Source organism: Salmo salar, chromosome ssa18 (genome assembly GCF_905237065.1).
Source record: "Salmo salar chromosome ssa18, Ssal_v3.1, whole genome shotgun sequence".
Classification (NCBI taxonomy): Eukaryota; Metazoa; Chordata; class Actinopteri; order Salmoniformes; family Salmonidae; genus Salmo; species Salmo salar.
Window position 1 is genome coordinate 23,885,988 of NC_059459.1, and position 21,613 is coordinate 23,907,600.

At 40.6% G+C, this 21,613-nt stretch overlaps 1 protein-coding gene across 2 annotated transcripts in view; it reads left to right on the plus strand.

The window, feature by feature from the left end:
* The window catches only part of LOC106577140 (AT-rich interactive domain-containing protein 5B), a 67,287-nt gene that overhangs the window by 11,464 nt on the left and 34,210 nt on the right, over positions 1-21,613 (plus strand). The window contains exon 4 of one of the 2 annotated variants that reach the window (XM_014154904.2): positions 9,022-9,252. In XM_014154904.2, coding sequence (XP_014010379.1) covers positions 9,022-9,252 — 231 coding nt within the window. Of the gene's footprint in view, positions 1-9,021; positions 9,253-17,260; positions 17,489-21,613 lie in introns of those variants that run through there. The other variant, XM_014154905.2, reaches the window with a different exon arrangement.

The window sequence follows — 21,613 nt, forward strand, 5'->3', positions numbered from 1 at the left end:
AGGGGCCAGAAGTATACAGAATGGTGTTGTCTGCGTAGAGGTGGATCAGAGAATCACCAGCAGCAAGAGCAACATCATTGATGTATACAGAGAAGAGAGTCGGCCCGAGAATTGAACCCTGTGGCACACCCATAGAGACTGCCAGAGGTCCGGACAACAGGCCCACCGATTTGACACACTGAACTCTATCAGAGAAGTAGTTGGTAAACCAGGCGAGGCAGTCATTTGAGAAACCAAGGCTGTCGAGTCTGCCAATAAGAATGTGGTGATTGACAGAGTCGAAAGTCTTGGCCAGGTCGATGAATACGGCTTCACAGTAATGTCTCTTATCGATGGCGTTAAAGATGCTCTATGCAGAAATGCTCCGCCATTTCCTGGTTGAAAGAAATCGAATAGTTCGCCTAATTTCAGTTTCTGTGACAAATAAAGCAAGTATAGTGTAGGTGTAGAGCATCATTGTACCATCTCAACTGCTGTGAAATATATTTTCCATAAAATAAAATATAGCATTTTCAGCTGATGTACAAAACCGAAAGTAAAAGACGCAAAAACGAAACTTAAGAACGGGAAGCATAGGAATATAGCACATAGAACATCTCTACCACTTTTTAGACTTGCTTTCAAGAGAGAGAGAGAGAGCAAGAAGAAAAGAGAGAACATGTGTGGATCATTAGTCATGATTCATCATTCACAACTGCCGCTCCTTCCCCCAGCAAGATTTGTGCTGTGACATGATGACAGGGATTGTGCAAGGTCACATTTTTGACTCTCTACCCCCCTCTCTTACTTCTCACCTAGCTGGAGGTCGATGATGAAATGATTTACAGGAAGCAAATTAAACCATGCTGCTTTCTAGTTAACAACACTGTGCCAACATATACATTCCTACTAGAATGAATATGGTATGTTTCACAGGTGCCCCATAGAAATATAATGAATCCAGTGCATAACGCATTATACATTATTTATGTCTGTCCAGATGCAGCCACTGGCAATCTTCAGAAAATGTTTCAGTTGGAATATTTTAAATTGACGCAGTCGATGGATTATAACCTTCGCAGCATCTTTCAGAGTTCACCAAATTATTTATGCTGACACAGACCCGCAGAATGATAAAGAGAATAGAAAACAGATTTCTTTCACTGGGTTGAGTTATCCTGGAAATATACATATGATTGTAGTTGATGTTGCTTTTCTATTATACTATGGTAGAAAACCGACCATGAAAAATATTTTGTGATCCGATAGACAAAGGCATGGATTTGAAATGAAAGAATGTCTTGTTGTAAAGCATATTCTTCATTCAACTGTGTATTAATCAGATAGATGCCGTACGCTCCCTTTGTCATTTTCTCTCCCCTATGCAATTTCCTCAAACTAATTCTTGGAACTATCCAAAGCTTTTGAAGTAATTCAATGGAGTGTTCTATTGATTGTGTGACTCTGATAGCAGTGGGTTTTGGTTTATGGGCATGTTCTCTTCATTATTTTCAGACCTGTTGGAGAGAGAATCACAAGCTGTTTTTCCCTCACTGATCTGCTCATATCATTAATTCCCTTGACTGAAGTTTGGCCGGAAGCCAAAAAATTCTAAACGTGTAAGCAGTAAATTGTGTGGCGGGGTGGAAAAATCTATTAGATGTGGGGAGCGTTTGAGCATGCCTGGAATTTGAATGGGCCAGAAAAACACGTCCTAGCAGGCATGTGCTTTGTAATCAAATTTGGATTCCGATGGCAAAAACGGTTTAGTAATTTAGTCCTTTCAAAATGTCAGATAATATTTGTGTAATTTCCAGCTGTTTTTTGCCTGTGTGCTCCAGGGGGTGAGATGCTTTGCTGGTGGATTGTTAAACAATGAGTTTGGATCCCAGGGGTGACCTCACAGAGGAAGTGAAGGGTTTTGTCTGTCCATTAACTGGCTCTGAAACAACAGACTTGTTATTGATGTGACCTCTCCTAGAACATAAAAGGCATCCCAAACAGCTAGTATAACACTCACACGCTATGCTAGTGACATAGAGGGAGCGTTATACCATTCAAATATTCCCTAATCTGGTTGCCTTGATTGGATTAGTTTTGTTAAAGTCGAGCAGAAAAAAACTATAAAAATAGACATCAACATGGACACACAGACAGACCCAAATACTCAGACACCCACCCACACACATACCCTTCTCTTAAAGCCATCATAGTGACATTATTAATTTCAACCTGGGGGTATTCATTTTGCTTGCGAATAAACAATGTGGCTTTTATTAGATAGGTTGCCAAGGCTTGTTGAGTCAGTATGCCTTACCCTTTAGTTTTTATTGCCAGCCAATCATCCCACCATAATGTCCTTGAATATTTCATGAGAACATATATTAGTCCATCTGTGTTATGAATGCATTTCAAGCTGCTCCAGTTGCAGTCTTTTTGTGCACATTACAGTTACAGCCTGGAATTCAATCAGATCTGCACTGCGGGCAACCCACACTGCAAAAACAGCTTTACCATTCATATTCACTGCATAGGAACAATGGAATTGTTGTCAGTGGGGGGTTATTAGGGCTGTCAAACTCAGGTTAAATTATTGCCTTTCCACTGACATTGTTTAAAAAAAGTTTCAACATCAACCACAAGTTGCAGTATTCGTAAATCGTCTTGAATAATGTGCATATTTTAAATGGCATGGTTAGTTTGCCCATACAAGTGTTACATTGCATGAGGATAATATCACCCAATTCGGGAAGTACTTTTGGACAGTTTGAGAAATGTTTTGTTGTTTCTTAAAAAGTATGATACTTCTCCCCAGGAGAACAAAGAAAGGCATAGGGCTAGTTCATAGACTGTTTTCCGTCCTGTTGTCCTGGCAGTTATTTCATTTCCGTCCTTTGTGTGTTGGCCACTTGGTAAATCCGTATTATTCAGCAGCTCTGTTACTCTCCACCATTTCCCCCAGTCATTGTTGTGAAAACTCATTAAAAAGTGAACAGTTTCTTTGAGGCATAGATAGTGGATCTTTTGAGGAAGTTTGTCAGTGTTATTTGTGTGTTGTGTTACACATCAATATGAGCAGAGGGGCAAATAGGATATTTTAAAATGTAACGCCTCAAGGTTTTTTGGGGAACAAAAAAACCTTTGTTTTATCAATATGGCACTAATGTCATTATTCCGTTAGTAGAAATAAATGTTCCAGTAGTTGTTCTTACATTAATCCATGTAAATTGTTCATTGTACTGGATGTAATTATTTAAATAGGTCCAGTTGGCTTAGCCTATCTACTGTTTATTTTAAGCTTCCCTGTACAGATCTGCTGAAATGAGAGGTTCTTACATAATGACAGGAATTCACAATGGGCTCTGTTGAGTGACAGCCCCCACCTCGTCCTCTCTCATTATAGTCCTTAGAATGGGAAACATGCATGTCCTGAATAGCCTGTTGTTTTCTCCCCTTTCCTTTCTGTCCTTAACTGAAACATATTAAATCATGTTCCTTTCTATGTCTGTATCCCCTCAGTGGTCTGCCATGATTTACAATGGGGGGCTTTGAGGAAATATACACAGCAAGTTTCGTCAGGAATGACATGTAATTCCCTCTGACCCAATTCCCAATCTTCAGATGAATAGTTTTCTACCCTTCCCATGTAAACCTCAACTAAAGTGGGAACTCTGTGTCCCATTAAAGGTACATTTTAAGGAAACATCACATCCATTTTATTCCAGAATGCATAGAGAATGCACAGGCCAGGAACTCAGTCACAATCTTTATGATCCAAGATCACAGCTGCTCAATTGAGTTTGTGTCGAACAACGCCGCGTGACAAATGGAAAGGTCGGTCCATCAGAAGAGATTGTATATTATCATCTGGGAGAAAAGGCCTTTAGATTTAGACATAGAAATAGTGGAATTAAATGCCTCAGATTTCCACTGACCTTCTTTTCATCCTCAGAACTAGTCATTTACACTGAAAATCTCCTTCTTTTCATCCTCAGAACTAGTCATTTACACTGAAAATCTCCTTTGGGCAAGGTTTTCTATGTAACAGCCTGGCCACTGTTAATAATTTGTGAATGAGGAGCAGCGCAACAGTGCAATATCTAGATTGGGAAAGGCAAACAGAGCCATTAATCTCTCTGGATGAATAAAACAAAGAACAAGGTGCAATGTTGAGGCCTGTTTACCACAGACAATAGCTATTGACTGTCAGTTCTGTAAAATCTCTGTTTCTGCTTGTCTAAGTCGACTTTCTTGTTCCTACCAGTAATACCTCGCTGGTATATACAATTATGGGTCTCATGTTTGGAGTATGATTGTGGTTATGCAGGGTTGAAGCTATAATTTGGTTCAGGCTTAAAAGACCTCTGGAACATTGGGATGCTGCCTTGTTTGTAACCGCCATAGTCTTTGATAGTCAAAGGAACCAATTTGGCGCAAGGAGCTCTGAATAATTTTATCATGTATTACAGAGCCTATTAAATGCAAACTTTTCAATCTAGCAATCAATAACACAGACAGCTTACACTGGCCCCATGCCAACGACATTAGAGCTGCTAGCGCTTGTTGCTAGGGAGCAGAGCCCGCTTAGGGGAAGGAATGTTTAATGTAATAGAATCACATAAATCAACTCAGGGAAAGTGCTCTTGTTTTTTTTCTAAACCATTTGAAATGGGAGTATGTTTTTGAAAATGTCGTTTATTGCAATTTTTCAATGCAAACTGTGAGAACATCTGGAACCAAATTAAGAACAGTGTTCAGAGCAATTGTGCTGCATTTTTTTCTGTACGCATATAGCTGGCCTAAATTCTTGCGCAGCACACTTGAATAAATTGAGGTGAAAATTATATAAACGTTTCTTTTTTGTTTCGGGACACCCTCCCCTCCCTCCAATCCCCCCAAAAAATAGAACAGAAAGAGGCACTTTAGTGCCATTAGATAATTAAGAACAGGAACCAACTTGCCGAGAGAGCAGCCCTCTGCTGTCCTTCCTTCATACAGTTTTAATAGAACATTTCCTCTGGGCATTTGTGCCCTTTTGTGAGAATACCATTCCCTTTGAAGGCTTTACAGATATGCCTTGTGAATATAATGGCGACTAATAGTTATCTTAAGGCTGATCTAAACCAGGAAATGTTTTGATGCAACTGATATTATGGGTTGTTGTGAAGAGGCGAGTCAATACTTGATTGGAGCCCATTGAATCATGGTGGCTACATTATGCGTCATGAATATGAAGGGATAAAAAAAAAATCTCCCTAGGGAGGAGAAGCTAGTCGTTACTGAAATATGATTGTCTTTTTGCATTCCGTCCAATATTTATTACTGGCAGATGCCATGCTTTTTTGGTTCAATAAAGACAAACAGCTTGAGAGCCAGCCTGCATATAGCTCTCTGTGTCACGTCCTTTATATGAAAACCGTAGATGCTGCAGGAAAGAGAGGCGGATGAATCAGAGAGGTGTTATACATTATGAAAGGAGTCTTGGGTAAATGGAAACAGGGCAACCTCTGAAATCAATACAGAGCTGAACAGCAAAAAAGGCAGTGGATGGGGAGAGAATACAAAATAGTCTCCTTGTCCAGTTTCCCTAGTTTATTCCCTGTACTTTGATAAGCTTTACATTTTGTTTTGATATCCGTGCGGTACCTACTGTAAGAACAGATATCAACGTGTCGCTATTGCCTCATAACACTAGGCTCCAGTAAATTCCTTGTCTGGTTAGATGATGTGGAAATGTTGACAACAGCAAATTTCAGCCGAGTGAGTGATTTAGGACTTAGTGACTGAAAGACAGTATGAGAATAATGGTTTTCAGCATTTTTGCCTCAGTGAACAGAACTTCACTCACAGTGTTTGAAATAGTTTTTTTCCCTGGTGTAACAATTTTAAGCTTGTTTGAAATGTAAGCCATACAACACCAATTTCGTTAATACATTGGTCTGTTACCTAGCATAAAACCGTTTTTTGGAGACTGTGTTGGAAAATAGATGTTCTTTTACTCTTCATCATGTAATCTCTTTTGAAGGAAACCCAGAATTATGTTTGAAAGGGTTGCTAGCATTGACCGGAGAAGTGGAAAGCAAAAAAGCTCTCATTGCCTATGGTTGTTCAGAGTAATGGTGATGCAGGAAGCAGCAGTATTATAAATAGTAGGCCTATATCCCAGAATCACTGACCTTGACCTTGAGTTGTCTTGGAGTTCTGCACTTGCTTATGCAGGCACTATAATCCATCTGCTGTATAATTACGGTTGAATAGCATATTTTGTAATACACTATTATATGTCCTCGGTTATGAATAGTAATGAACTGTCTTGAATGGTTATGATGACATCCTGTCACATTGTGTTTATGCTGATGATACAGACCCTGTTGTGTATGTTAGCTTTGAGATGACTTGACGATCCATTTAAAAATATATATATATATACGTTACATGGTAGTTTAATCATCACAGAAGGGCCTCTAGGTCCTACACTAAAGGCTGCTTGTCAAAACCAGCTGCTTTAGTAAAGAGAGAGAAAGAGAAACGGCATAATGTTTTTTCTCTCCGTCTTTCAACTCTCTAGTGACAGAGCTAAGGCCCCAGCCAATTCAAATTTGTATGTAAAGATCCTTTATTTGAAAAGATCAGATTTGATGAACAAAGGGACATTAAGTGTGTACATACCATTCCATTATATACCATTCCATTATATACCATTCCATTATATTATATACCATTACATTCCATTATATTATATACCATTCCATTATATACCATTCCATTATATTATATACCATTACATTCCATTATATTATATACCATTACATTCCATTCCATTATATTATATACCATTACATTCCATTATATTATATACCATTACATTCCATTATATTATATACCATTACATTCCATTATATTATATACCATTACATTCCATTACATTATATTATATACCATTACATTCCATTATATTATATACCATTACATTCCATTATATTATATACCATTACATTCCATTCCATTATATTATATACCATTACATTCCATTCCATTATATTATATACCATTCCATTCCATTCCATTATATTATATACCATTACATTCCATTCCATTATATTATATACCATTACATTGCATTACACACACACTCTCTTGCACACACCACACGCACACGTTTTGTTCTTCTATATTTGTCGGTACCTAAAATTAATTTCCTTTCAAAATCCTATTTTCCCCTAAACATAACCCTTCCCTAACCTTAACCCATAACCCAAACCCTAAACATAACTCCTAACCCTAAACCTAACCACTAACCCCTACCCTAACCCTAATTTTAACCTTAATTGTCACCCAAACCCTAAACCTAACCCCTAAGCTTAAAATAGCCTTTGTCCTGATGGGAACATGGGAAATATCCCCACGAGGGAGAATTGTTCTTGTTTTACTATCCTTGTGGGGACTTTTGGGAATTTTAGGTCCCCACAAGGTTAGAAGAACCAACACACACACACACACACACACACACACTTAGCCCTACTATACAGTAAATCCCCCATGGCTTCTTCCCCAAATTGAATCTAATCAAAAGAATGCTGGGAGGGCCCTCAGGAGATTGCCAGGTTCCATAGTTGGCTAGTTCAAATAGAATCCTTGACATTTGGAAACAAACCATGTGCCACCAAGCAGTAATTGCATACAACCACAGAAACACACATCTGTGCTGTGTGTGTTTGAGGATGGGGGCTTTCATTGCCTGCCTTTTGAAGTATTATTAATGTGTAGTTACCTGGCTCTGTTGTCTGTGAAAGGTACCTGTATTGGACTATGGTACCTAATAGGGCTGGGCTGCGGACACCAAATTGGAGCAAATGGTGTCAAATGAAGGTGTGCCACCAAACCCTGTTCAATAGAAATGCTCATTTTATATTCAGATCATATTTCATATAAATTATTATCATCAACACTGTCAATAATATTGATAACTATGATATGAATTATTCTCCATATCGCCCAGAACCTAGTACAGGTACTTCATATTAAAAGTCTCATTGTTATATTGTGGAATGTTTGAGTAGGTGCTACTATAGAATGCCTACATTCAAAACCTCATTATGGATTACACCTCTGGCTGGATATGTGCGAAGAAATGCCACCCAGGGATTATTCAACATTTTCAGTCTATACTTATACTGTATGCAGAGTGGAAGAGAGTGAAAGTGAGGAGTAGGGAGAGAGAGGGGATGATCAATTAGTGTTTCATTTCTATGTGTGTAAGGTTTCCATTGTACTGGTCTACCAATTTGGCCAACTCAACGTTACTTTTCTGTACGAGGGTTGCATACATGGTGGATTTTTATGCTTAGATGGACAAAGGGGTATATATTATTCTTTCACGGCTAACAGTACTTGTTTGGGCTCAATACTAGTATATTTCACCACTATAAAGTATATTGTTTTTCTTGTCACACAATTGCATGATATGCTTATAGATTGGGGCGGCAGGTAGCCTAGTGGTTAGAGCATTGGACTGGTAACTGAAAGGTTGCAAGATTGAATCCCCGAGCTGACAAGGTAAAAACCTGTCATTCTGCCCCTGAACAAGGCAGTTAACCCACTGTTTCTAGGCCGTCATTGAAAATAAAATGTGTTTTTAACTGACTTGCCTAGTTAAATAAAGGTAAAAAATTGTGATGGATTGTCTGAGGTTCTCTCTAACCAGGTTAACACATTTTCTACCTAAACTTCTTGTTTCTGAAAGACAAGACTGCCTTAAGGGGCATTTCTTACATGCTTGTTTTCCTAAAGTGAGCAATCCTGTGAAAACTTCTGCTTGAATTTACTTATAAGTTGCTTATTAACACCTGCCAATCTAGATGTGAAGATCTTTTAGTTGTCTTGACATTTGCCTCTGCTATTATCAGTATATGTCATACATAAAGTCGTACACATTCCCGTATTCAAGTGAAATGTGTCATTATCAGGGGGTGGGGGTGGGTTTAAACTATATTTGTTTGGAACTAGGGCTGACTGTTTGTTTGAAATATTGTTTTGCTCCAGGTCAGGAAGATGACGGCAGGAAGGTTCTGGTGCTGAGCTATCCCCAGTACTGCCGTTACCGCTCTGTCCTGGCCCGGCTCAGAGAGCAGCCGTCGGTCCTGCTGACAAACCACACCGTGCTGGCTCTGGGCGGCATCGCCTCCCTACACAGCACAACACGCATCCTCTACTGCAGGGACACCTTTGAACACCCCACCCTGCTGCAGAACGAGAGTGTCTGCGACGAGTTCGGTAAGTCCCAAAATGCTAGGGTGCAGGTAGCACCTGCTCTGCTTAAAAAGGTTTTCTCCAATTTTGCACCGACTGAACACCACACAGGGTTGAGGTCACTTCCACTTTGATTCAAGTCACTTCGAGGGATGGATTGAATTGAAAGTCTCTGTGACCTTGAATTGAAATTCCCTATGTGGACTTGAGATGATTCAGTTCACTTCCAAAATTGACTGAATTGAAATGGAACTGATCCCAACACTGCAAAACACACCATACTGATGATTATCATCTGTCCTTAAGATAATCTTTGTTTAAAGGCCCAGCGCAGCCCAGTGATTTTCCTGTGTTATACCTATATATATATATATATATATATATATATATATCTACAGTATGAGGTTGGAATAAGCCTCTGAAATTGTGAAAATTATATTAATTCCCTTTTAGTGTGAGAGCGGTTTGAAAAGACCTACTGAAATTTCAGCCTGTTTTGGTGGGATGGAGTTTTGGCCTCCCTAGTGACATCAGGCGGTAAATTACTTAATAGGTCGTTATCAATAAAACGTCACAATATGGTGCAGAGCGTTTGATTTGCCTGTTAGGAGGCAAGGACAACCCCAGCTTCGCTAAAACCATTGACAACTGCGTGCCATTTTTAAGGATTTTTTAAATAACTGTTAACTATTTGGTTGTAATAACATCAGCTCTTGAAGAGAATAGTCAGAACTACACAGTTCTGATTATTCTAGGAAAAACAATTGTGCACATTTAGCTCTTTCATCTCTCAATATTGGCCACCATTAATTTGATATTTGTGTAATATAAATTCAAAGTGAACTATACCTGCCAAGTATGAGTGGTTTAGGTTTATTTCCTATCCTTTGTGGGTTCTGCCTGTCAAGCAGCAGAAGGGCGCATTTGCCAATGTACTGTTAGCTGGTAATGTTTACTTTGCAAGCTACCGGTAGAAACTTTGCACAGTTGGCTAAATATAGTGGTAAGTCGACCTAATGTGTTTTTTTCTCCAACCAACGTAGGCCTACCAAGTGAAGTTAGCTAACATGATCCCCTTTTCAACATTGTTTTTAGTCACGATTGGCTGCATTGATTGATGGACCACATCAAATTAACTAGCTAATAACAGGTCACGTTAATATGGCTAATTAACAAGCTAAATTTCAGGGGATAAACTAGATGGCTATATTGTTAGATTTGCTTGCCATTTATAGTGGTGATGACAGAAGTCCGACTGCCAACTTTAACGATGTCAAGCTCTTTCCAAAAGCATGAAGCAAGCTAAATATCACATATTGCTATCTAGCTAGCTACATGCCAAATGGATACGCTACCCTCAAGTATCTGAAATGACATGATAATTGATGTTTACTGATCATGAAAAGCATGCAGTTACTTTCTGTATAACTCTGATGATTGAGCTTTTAGATGTGGAATAATCTGAACTGTGTTGTTCTGACTATGCTCTTCAAGAGGTGATGATATTAAAACCAAATACACTATATATACAAAAGTTTATGGACACCCCTTCAAATTACTGGATTCGGCTATTTCAGCCACACCTGTTGCTGACAGGTGTGTAAAATCGAGCACACAGCCATGCAATCTCCATAAACAAACGTTGGCAGTAGAATGGCCTTACTGAAGAGCTCAGTGACTTTGCAACAAGTCAGTTCATCAGATTTCTGCCCCGCTAGAGCTGCCCTGGTTAACTGTAAGTGCTGTTATTGTGAAGTGGAACAGTCTAGGAGCTGTGTGGCCTACCGTGAAGTGGTAGGCCACACAAGCTCACAAAATGGGACCGCCGAGTGCTGAAGCGCAAGGCGCGGAAAAATCATCTGTCCTCGGTTACAACACTCACTATCGAGTTCCAAGCTGCCTCTGGAAGCAACGTCAGCACGATAACTGTTTGTTGGGAGCTTCATGAAATGTGTTTCCATGGCCGAGCAGCCGCACACAAGCCTAAGATCACCATGCACAATGCCAAGCGTCGGCTGGAGGGATGTAAAGCTCGTCGCCATTGGACTCTGGAGCATCTGGCAGTCTGATGGACGAATCTGGGTTTGCCAGGAGAACGCTACCTGCCCGAATGCCTTGTGTCAACTGTAAAGTTTGGTGGAGGAGGAATAATGGTCTTGGGCAATTTTTCATGGTTTGGGCTAAGCCCCTTAGTTCCAGTTAAGAGAAATCTTAACGCTACAGCATAAAATTACATTCTATAGGATCTGTGCTTCCAAATTTGTGTCAACAATTTGGGGGAGGGCCTTTTCTGTTTCAGCATGACAATGCGCCCGTGCACAAAGCGGGGTCCATACAGAAATGGTTTGTCGAGATTGGTGTGGAAGAACTTGACTGGCCGGCACAGAGTCCTGACCTCAACCACATCGAACACCTTTGGGATGAATTGGAACGCCGACTGCGAGCCAGGCCTAATCGCCCAACATCAGTGCCCGACCTCACTAATACACTTGTGGCTGAATGGAAGCAAGTCCCCGCAGCAATGTTCCAACATCTAGTGGAAAGCCTTCCCAGAAGAGTGGAGGCTGTTAGAGCAGGAAAGAGGAAACCAACTCTATATTAAGGCCCATGATTTTGAAATTAGATGTTCGACAAGCATAGTTATAACAGTTATTCAGCAATCCCTTGAAAATGGCAGGTAGTTGTCAATGGTTTTGGTGAACCCCCAGCAGCCAAATCTAATGCCCTGCACCATATTGTGACGTTTTATTGATAACGACCTATAGACCAATAAGAAAGCGTTCCAAACCTTTCTGCCAATAACATCTAGTTTTCAGTTTTTCCTTCCCCACTCAGACCACTTGCAGACATTCCTAGTTAATTTCTTGAGAAATTGATCTTTGCAAAAAAGCTGCTTTTGTTTCTTTTTGACCATTTTGATTTAAAACAATCACAGTAAGGTACTTAATTGATTTGATATTGAGATAAAAACGGCTGCCTTTAACCCATTTTTTTTTATAGCTTAACTCATTGGACCTTTTGAATTATAGCTTAACTCGCCGTAATTGTGGAACAGGTAAAACATTTGGAAAGATTGTCTGTGTGGGTAATTGAATTTTAAAAGAGAAACGAGGAGGTGAGGGGAAACTGTTTTATGCGTAGGAAAATCTGGTATGAATGAATAGCAAGCTCACATTCTCCTGCTGCTCATACTGTTGGCTCATTGTGCCAGCACATGTAAGTGTCACACCGCATTCAGGCACAAGTCTTTTTCACTCTCTGACTGAAGTGTCATTACGTAAACACCACTTCTTTCAGTACGCCACATTAATGTGTGTTTCATTCATATTAGGAGACATTAAATTCACCCATGTTTAATCCAGATTTGTATTAGGTCAAGTGCCAGGGGCAGTGAATAATGGGCCGTTGTTAAAGCTAGAAGTGACTGGAAACGATTGTATTTATGCTTTTCCAATGCTAATCCTGACCTTTAACACTGGCCAAGTCTTTTTCTAGCGTTGCTAGCATTGCCCATTTAACAGACATTCTTTTTTTATTCAAGGGAATTGACAGCCACCTCACGGTGTGTGGACAGAATGTCATTTGTGTCACTGCAGAACTACTGGAACACTGCTAATAATTACAATGCTGCTATCTAGAGAGGACTAAGGAGTGCCACTGTCATTTAGAGAACGTTAAGGGTTTATTTTGGTTTGGTTACTCAAGGCCCGTGTAATAGCAGGGCAGCTTGACATGATGTCACTTAGTATCATGTACTTACTTCCTATTTCCATATTCATGTAGCCTCATTTCTACCAAACTGTGGAGAGGATGATGACAATGTGACTATTGCAAATTATTATCATATTTTCTGTGAACATACTCTTCTGTACAACCACACAGATATGACAGAAGAAAAATTAGTCATTACATAACATAGTCTACAAAGAAAGGTTTGAAGAAATGTTAGCGTTCCAAAACATTTCCTCTTGGGAGATAGTTAGAGGCAGTAAGATTAACTTTGCTCTGTGGTAATCATACTAAAATTGTAATTCTGTGGTTGGAATATGCTGTGAGAGAACATGTTGTCTTGAACATTGGTATAATTACATGCCTGGCAACAGTGGAACCATGCGTTGAGAATATTGTGAGACAAGTTCTTCTTATTTTCCTGCGACAAAGTAATAATGTTGCTTACCCTCCCTGTCCCCACCTCTGAGAAACATAATACCCATTGCTTAAATAAACGGTGTTTTGAAAGCTGATGAGGTACTTATGTTTGAGGTGAAACTACAGGCTCATTCCTTCGTTTTAGTCTTTTATTCAAACTGCTATGTCTGGGAAGGAGATCAAATCTATATGTTTTTGTGCAAAAATTGTTGTTATTGTTTGCCTGTTTGAAATGTTTCTGCTCAGATTTTGGGGTTTTACGTTTATTAAAGTGGAACATTTTCTGGAATCCATCTGAATCCTTTTAGTAATCCTCGGGGGGAAAGATTTATTGCTGGATATTAATGCTACCCAGATGCAAAGATCCTAAAGAGATTCTATTTTTATCGTATTGTGAAATGAAGGGCACTCGCTCTGGAGTGTAAACTTTGTAAATGTTCCTGTAAAAGCACTGTAGCATGGCCAGGATGAGAGCAGAATATAAACACACTGATAAAGGAGTGATTTCCTTTGTGTGCCTGTGTCACTCCCCTCCACTGAATCCCAGTAGAGCTGGAGATTGCCTAAGACAGGCCCATTTTTATCCTGCTAAACTGTTAACATGTGCTCCCCTATAGATTGGAAGAATTCCTGCTCTGAAACCTTTCTTCCAAAGCTAAAATCAGGCTATATAGCTGCCACTGTTTTAATGTATTTGGGTAATCATAGAGATGTAAATTTCTTATCTTTCTGAACCTCCCATCAATTTGGAATTGTCATGCATTTTTTATCATCCAAATGCCATATCATTGAAACATTAGATTAAGGATTTAAGCATGTGAAGAAAAAAAATGTCATGTTCAAGAATCTCACATTGGTACTGAACTAAAAGCATTTTCAGTCCACTGATAGCATGACTGTGTGGTGAAGCATAATATCCCTCGTTTTGTATCCTAATCAGAAACAAGCTGCCCAGATGCACATTATTACAGGCCTTTTGTCTGTACATTAAACAGCCTGGAGAGGTATGATTTATCTGGACAGAGAGAGGAAGGAGAGGACTTTCACGGGCTCTTGAAGTCGCTTAATTCCTACACAACACATCGTATAGAGGTTGTGGAGTAGCATGCTGGGGCCTGGAGTCAATGAGTCACGAGGGATGATATTACACACCCTTGAAGTTTGTATTTTAAATGGGAAGTTTGAGTGAAAATAAGGCCACATGCAAAAATGGATGAACTTCCCCTTTAAGTGCGTTGTGTGGGCAGTCTTTTGCTCCTATCATATTTGCAAATAGAGGAATGTTGGTATTTTTGAACATCGTTTATGAGTATCGTAAATAGCATCACTCTTACTAACACTACTTCCTCATCACGGTACAATGAAGAAGGAAGGCATCTGTGTTATTCAGCGAGGGAAACATCTCACTATCTCTCAGAGGAATAAATTACCCTACAAACAGACAATAGGTAGTGGAAAAGCATGCCCTGACCTATTTGAAATGAGTATACATGTATTATTTATCACCACCACAGTTTAATGCTCAAAGATTTTACTTGACAAAGTCGTCACAATAGCTCTTTGGTTAACTCAATCCCATCAAATGTAACTGGAGCGTAATCCATTGGAATGCATTATGGTTTATTGATGTATGGGTGTGTTTATTCATGCATTCATTTATTTATAGGTCGCTGTGATTTCTCTTTTCCCGGTAATGAATAGCATAAGTCTTGAGCTCCTCCACTGCTGGGTAGTTATATATGAAACAGATTCTTTGATTTTTAAAAGTCCCAGCCAGACCCATTTCGTTTTTGTTTCACTCTGTCAATATCAATAATCTGGAAACGTTTGAAGGTTAGCCCGTTTTTAGCAAATCCCACATTACGTAATTTTGTCTGTTTTACATTCGCTCTCACAGAAAGACATGCCGTATTTGGGACAGCCCCTCTGTGTGTTGTTAGGCTTGACTTTCATCCTTAAAAGGGATTTTCTTCTCTCTAAACAATAGCCATTTAGTGACACTGCCAACTCAAAGGCACAAGGCAAATCTGAACTCTACTGTATGTAAACTGCTCAGATTTATATTTTTAGAACATGACACTATTAATGTATCTGTTTGATATTTTCCTCCTTTTTGACAACAGAGCAACTATTGTATCTTTCTTAATGGGACAGGGCAGAGGAGATGTATGGTGGGGTGGGGACAGAGCGCTTGGTGTGTTCAAATCACACACTGTGACTGGATCTAAATGGAGCACGGGGATGTTGTCAAGTTTTTTCGAGGTCAGAGTTCAGATCATTCCTTACTCTGCTTGTCAGCTTGGTTGTGGTTTAAAGCTGGCAGAGTTTGGAGAATGATGTCTGTTAATGAGTCCCAATGGCACGCTGCAAAGATCATGAGTGTATCACATGAGGAGGAAAGTGGACAGCGAGAATGAAAGGCAGAGGGAAAAATTGAGTGTGTTTAAGTAAAATTCAGATTTATATATGCATCATTTTAAAAGAGCAGGATTAAAGAATGCTCGTTAAACTGTACGTTTAAGTTAAATGTATGGTATTGTACATGTGAGAATGGTATAGGGGCAATTCAATGCTTGAGTGTACTTTGAGTGTATTAGTGTACACTCAAGCACTGCTACTTTATGAGTTTGCTCAGCACAATCACACACATTCACACCCTCTAACACACTCCACCCAATGAAAATGATTTCATAATCCTCACCATAATAAACGTCTTTGAACAGTTTAATTGGCTCTTCCTGGAATCACTCCGTTTCACTTCATTTGATCTGATGAAAGAGTAATGTTCCCTTCCCAAGGGGTGCATACACAACACAGCACAAATAAAGCTGCAGTGGCAAATGACAGCAATAATAAACAAGGCAAATTCATACGCACTTCTGATAATTTTAGCTCAAATTGCTTTTGTTTATTCGCTAATCATGTTAATTAGCGGATCTTGCTTAAAGTGAATTTCATATTTATTCCAGGAGGATGAAAGACCATGGTTATTCGGTATAAGTGATGTATCAGAGGGTTGTTGGGTAAGATGTGACACAAATATTCTTTTCACACAACATTTTAAAATGACACACAGTAGACACTATGCTATCTAAGAAGTATTTTGAGCCTTTGTGACATGGAAAGTAGTTCTACACGAAGACATGTATTATATGTAAAGCTGAAACAGAGGGACAGAGACATGGACAACAGAAAAGAGCATTGGTCTTCGCAGGGGAACATAATAAACCTTAGGGCCATTATTAAACAACATCCAGATATTACAGACGTGTCTTCAGCTGTATCAGGAGCTTCGAGGGCTGTTAACTTTAACTCTGTGGTTAAATAAAATAAAGATGTTTTATTGTCACACACTGGATAGGTGCAGTGAAATGTGTGGTTTTACAGGGTATCCCAACCAGATGGAATAGTAGTGGACATAAAGGAAGTGTGTATGCCCTCTTAAAGGAAAGATTCACCCATTTTGAATGTTATATCATTTTTGGGCATCTCCGAGTGATGCTCTACACTCTTAGAAAAAAGGGTGCTATCTAGAACCTAAAATGGTTCTTCTGCTGCCCCCCTAGGAGAACCCTTTGAGAAACAATTTTTGGTTCAAGGTAGAACCCTTTTGGGTTCCATGAAGATCCCTTTCTACAGAGGGTTCTACATGGAACCAAAAAGGATTCTACCTGAAACCAAAAAAAGGGTTCTACCTGGAACCAAAAAGGGTCCTCCTATGGGGACAGCCGAAGAACCCTTTTGGAGCCCTTTTTTCTAAGAGTGTATCTGAGCTCTAGCTGTTCACGCAGGCAAAAATACAGTCAGTATGACGTAGCATTGTGTAAAAGACGCTCTCACTACACTGGAACTTAATAGGGAGATTACTTTTAGATCGCAAAAACGTCTATCATACAGGTCAGATTTCAATACTGTCTGATGTCATAATGCGGGAGGTCTTCTCTCGAATGAGCCATTGATCATATTTATTTTTAGATATTCCTACCTCGAGATATGTGTAATTTAACAGAGGGTGGATCAGATTTGTCCTCTTCAGTCCAGGGTGCATTGCATGGTGCTGTTGCAAACGTCAGACTCCAATGCGAAGCACACAATCTGCAGGTTGAACATGGTGAGATTGTAGACTCCTAAATTGATAGTGCAGTTTGTTTAGGCAATTTTACAGCTAACTAGCTACTTCACATGCTGATATTGACTTTCGTATTATTGTGTGTAGCTACGTTTGCTAGCTAGCTAGCCAGCCAACTCCATACTCACAGTCGGTATTAGATAGAAAGTCACGGCTCAGGCCGCCTGTGGGGAAAACAACCTGTTGTTACCTAGGTTTCCCTCAGTGGCTCACAGCAAAAACGTAACCTTTTTCAAACGCAATTTTCTTGTTGTCTGCTTGTTTTAGTCAATTACAAAACTACATTGAAGAAAAGCACAACATGTCTAAAGATGACTTTTCAACATTGCCTGCTCCCAAGCGTTCTCACTACTTGGAAAAACGTTATATTGTAGGGCTTCCCTCATGCCCCTTTTCATGATGGTGTTAGCAGCCATGTGAGTGAGTGCTAGCTAGCTACCAACTGGAACAATACGCTAGCCAAGACCAACAACACAAACAGACTATACAGCTACAAGTAGTGAATGGAGTTACAAACGGACTATACTAAACAAGTTAAATACCTTACCAGTGAGGAAATGTTTTCCACACACAGAGCTATAGTTACGTGTAGCCTACTTGGACACCTGCTCCCCACAATTTCCCACTAAACCACACCAAATAGCCTGAAGCCACAGGGCTCTTCTCGCAGGCTGTATCTCCCTACATGGGTGCATTGCGAACCGTAGGTCGGGATTTCTGACCTGGTTACAAGTAAATCGAACAACACAGCAGCTTTTCGGCATGTTTTGTTATTTCTGTATAACTAAAAATGTACTACAAAGTTGGGTCTTTTACACTGGGGTCAATGTGCAAGAATGTTTGTTTTCCCCAATTTGTGGGCCGGTCAAGGGGAATTCCTTATTATTACTGAATATCAACTTGGAGTATAGGGTTAGGAATTAGAATACTAGAATGGACATGAACCGTCATATGATGGGATAAAGGTCAGCCATTTTGGTCAGGGAGTTGGTCAACCATGGTTTGCCAGTGCTGTGATAAGATATTGTGTAAAATTTGGAGAATTATCTGCAATGCATGTTTGTTAGTTTGCTACGATGCAGTCAATCAACAGCCATACACTGGCTGAAATCAGTTAATGACAGGACTTAGACAAGTTGTAAATGCAACAAGTACTATATTGTATCATAATTGGATTTATTTTTATTCACCTTTATTTAACCAGGTAAGCTAGTTGAGAACAAGTTCTCATTTACAACTGCAACCTGGCCAAGATAAAGCAAAGCAGTACGACACAAACAACACAGAGTTACACATGGAATAAACAAGCGTACAGTCAATAACACAATAGGGAAAAAAATTAAGTCTATATACAGTGTGTGCAAATGGCGTGAGGAGGTAAGGCAATAAATAGGCCATAGTAGCGAAGTAATTACAATTTAGCAAATTAACACTGGAGTGATAGATGAGCAGATGGTGATGTGCAAGTAGAAATACTGGTGAGCAAAAGTGCAGAAAAGTAAATAAAAACAATATGGGGATGAGGTAGGTAGATTGGGTGGGCTATTTACAGATGGGCTATGTACAGCTGCAGCGATCGGTTAGCTGCACAGATAGCTGATGTTTAAAGTTAGTGAGGGAGCTATAAGTCTCCAGCTTCAGTGATTTTTGCAATTCGTTCCAGTCATTGGCAGCAGAGAACTGGAAGGAAAGGCGGCCAAAGGAGGTGTTGACTTTGGGGATGACCAGTGAAATTGTCACAACTATCAGGTAGCGGAAAGGGTCAGAGTCAAAAGGCAGGAGACGGAGGTCCCAAAAACAAAGATGTTTATTAACACCTTCAGGGGAAAGATGCAGACGTAAGCTGAGTGCGCTTACCCACCCGACAGGAGCACAGCTCCAAAACAATAAAGCGCACGGGGCGCAACCCGGCAACAATAAACAAACAGCTCCACAAAAACGGGCAGCGTGAAATACGAAAACCCTTTCAACAGACACAAAACAATCCCGCACGAATACCTGAACAAAACGGACAAACTAAATACCCCCACACTAATTACAAACAAGGAACAGGTGCAGACCTAGAAAGACAAAACCAAACAACACAGAAACATAGATGGTGGCAGCTAGTAGGCCGGCGACGACGACCGCCGAGCGCCGCCTGACCGAGGAGGGGCGCCACCTTCTGTGGATACTGTGACAGAAATATACCTGCTGGAGCGCATGCTACAGGTGGGTGTTGCTATGGTGACCCGTGAGCTGAGATAAGGCGGAGCTTTACCGAGCAAAGACTTACAGATGACCTGGAGCCAGTGGATTTGGCGATAAATATGTAGCGAGGACTAGCCAACGAGAGCATACAGGTCGCAATGGTGGGTAGTATATGGGGCTTTGGTGACAAAATGGATGGCACTGTGATAGACTGCATCCAATTTGCTGAGTAGACTGTTGGAGGCTATTTTGTAAATGACATCACTGAAGTCAAGGATCGGCAGGATAGTCCGTTTTATGAGGGTATGTTTGGCAGCATGAGTGAAGGAGGCTTTGTTGCAAAATAGGATGCTGATTCTAGATTTAATTTTGGATTGGAGATGTTTAATATGAGTCTGGAAGAAGAGTTTACCAGACACCTAGGTATTTGTAGTTGTCTACATATTCTAAGTCAGAACCGTCCAGAGTAGTGATGTTACTCGGGGCGGGTGGGTGCGGGCAGCGAACGGTTGAAAAGCATGCATTTGGTTTTACTAGCGTTTAAGAGCAGTTGGAGGCCATGGAAGGAGTGTTGTATGGCATTGAAGCTCGTTTGGAGGTTAGTAAACACAGTGTCCAAAGAAGGGCCAGATGTATACAGAATGGTGTCATCTGCGTAGAGGTGGATCAGGGAATTACCCGCAGCAAGAGCGACATCGTTGATATATACAGAGAAAAGAGTCGGCCCGAGAATAGAACCCTGTGGCACCCCCATAGAGACTGCCAGAGGTCTGGACAACAAGCCCTCTGATTTGACACACTGAACTCTGTCTGAGAAGTAGTTGGTGAACAGGCGAGGCAGTCATTTGAGAAACCAAGGCTGTTGAGTCTGCCGATAAGAACACGGTGATTGACAGAGTCGAAAGCCTTGGCCAGGTCGATGAAGACGGCTGCACAGTACTGTTTTTTATCAATGGAGGTTTTGATATCTTTTAGTACCTTGAGCGTGGCTGAGGTGCACCCGTGACTAGCTCGAAAACTGGATCGCACAGCGGAGAAGGTACGGTGGGATTCAAAATGGTCAGTGATCTGTTTATTAACTTGGCTTTCGAAGACTTTAGAAAGGCAGGGCAGGATGGATATGGGTCTATAACAGTTCGGATCTAGAGTGTCACCCCCTTTGAAGAGGGGGATGACCGCGGCCGCATTCCAATCTTTAGGGATCTCAAACGATACGAAAGAGAGGTTGAACAGACTGGTAATAGGGGTTGCAACAATGGCGGCGGATAATTTTAGAAAGAGAGGGTCCAGATTGTCTAGCCCAGCTGATTTGTACGAGTCCAGGTTTTGCAGCTCTTTCAGAACATCTGCTATCTGGATTTGGGTGAAGGAGAAGCTGGGGAGGCTTGGGCAAGTAGCTGCGGGGGTGGCGGAGCTGTTGGCCGGGGTTGGGGTAGCCAGGAGGAAAGCATGGCCAACCGTAGAGAAATGCTTATTGAAATTCTCGATTATCGTGGATTTATCGGCGGTGACAGTGTTACCTAGCCTCAGTGCAGTGGGCAGCTGGGAGGAGGTGCTCTTATTCTCCATGGACTTTACAGTGTCCCAAAACTTTTTGGAGTTAGAGCTACAGGATGAAAATTTCTGTTTGAAAAAGCTAGCCTCTGCTTTCCTGACTTGTATATTGGTTCCTGACTTCCCTGAAAAGTTGCATATCGCGGGGACTATTCGATGCCAGTGCAGTCCGCCACAGGATGTTTTTGTGCCGGTCGAGGGCAGTCAGGTCTGGAGTGAACCAAGGGCTATATCTGTTCTTAGTTCTACATTTTTTGAAAGGGTCATGCTTATTTAAGATGGTGAGGAAATTCCTTTTAAAGAACGACCAGGCATCCTCGACCGACGGAATGAGGTAAATATCCTTCCAGGATACCCGGGCCA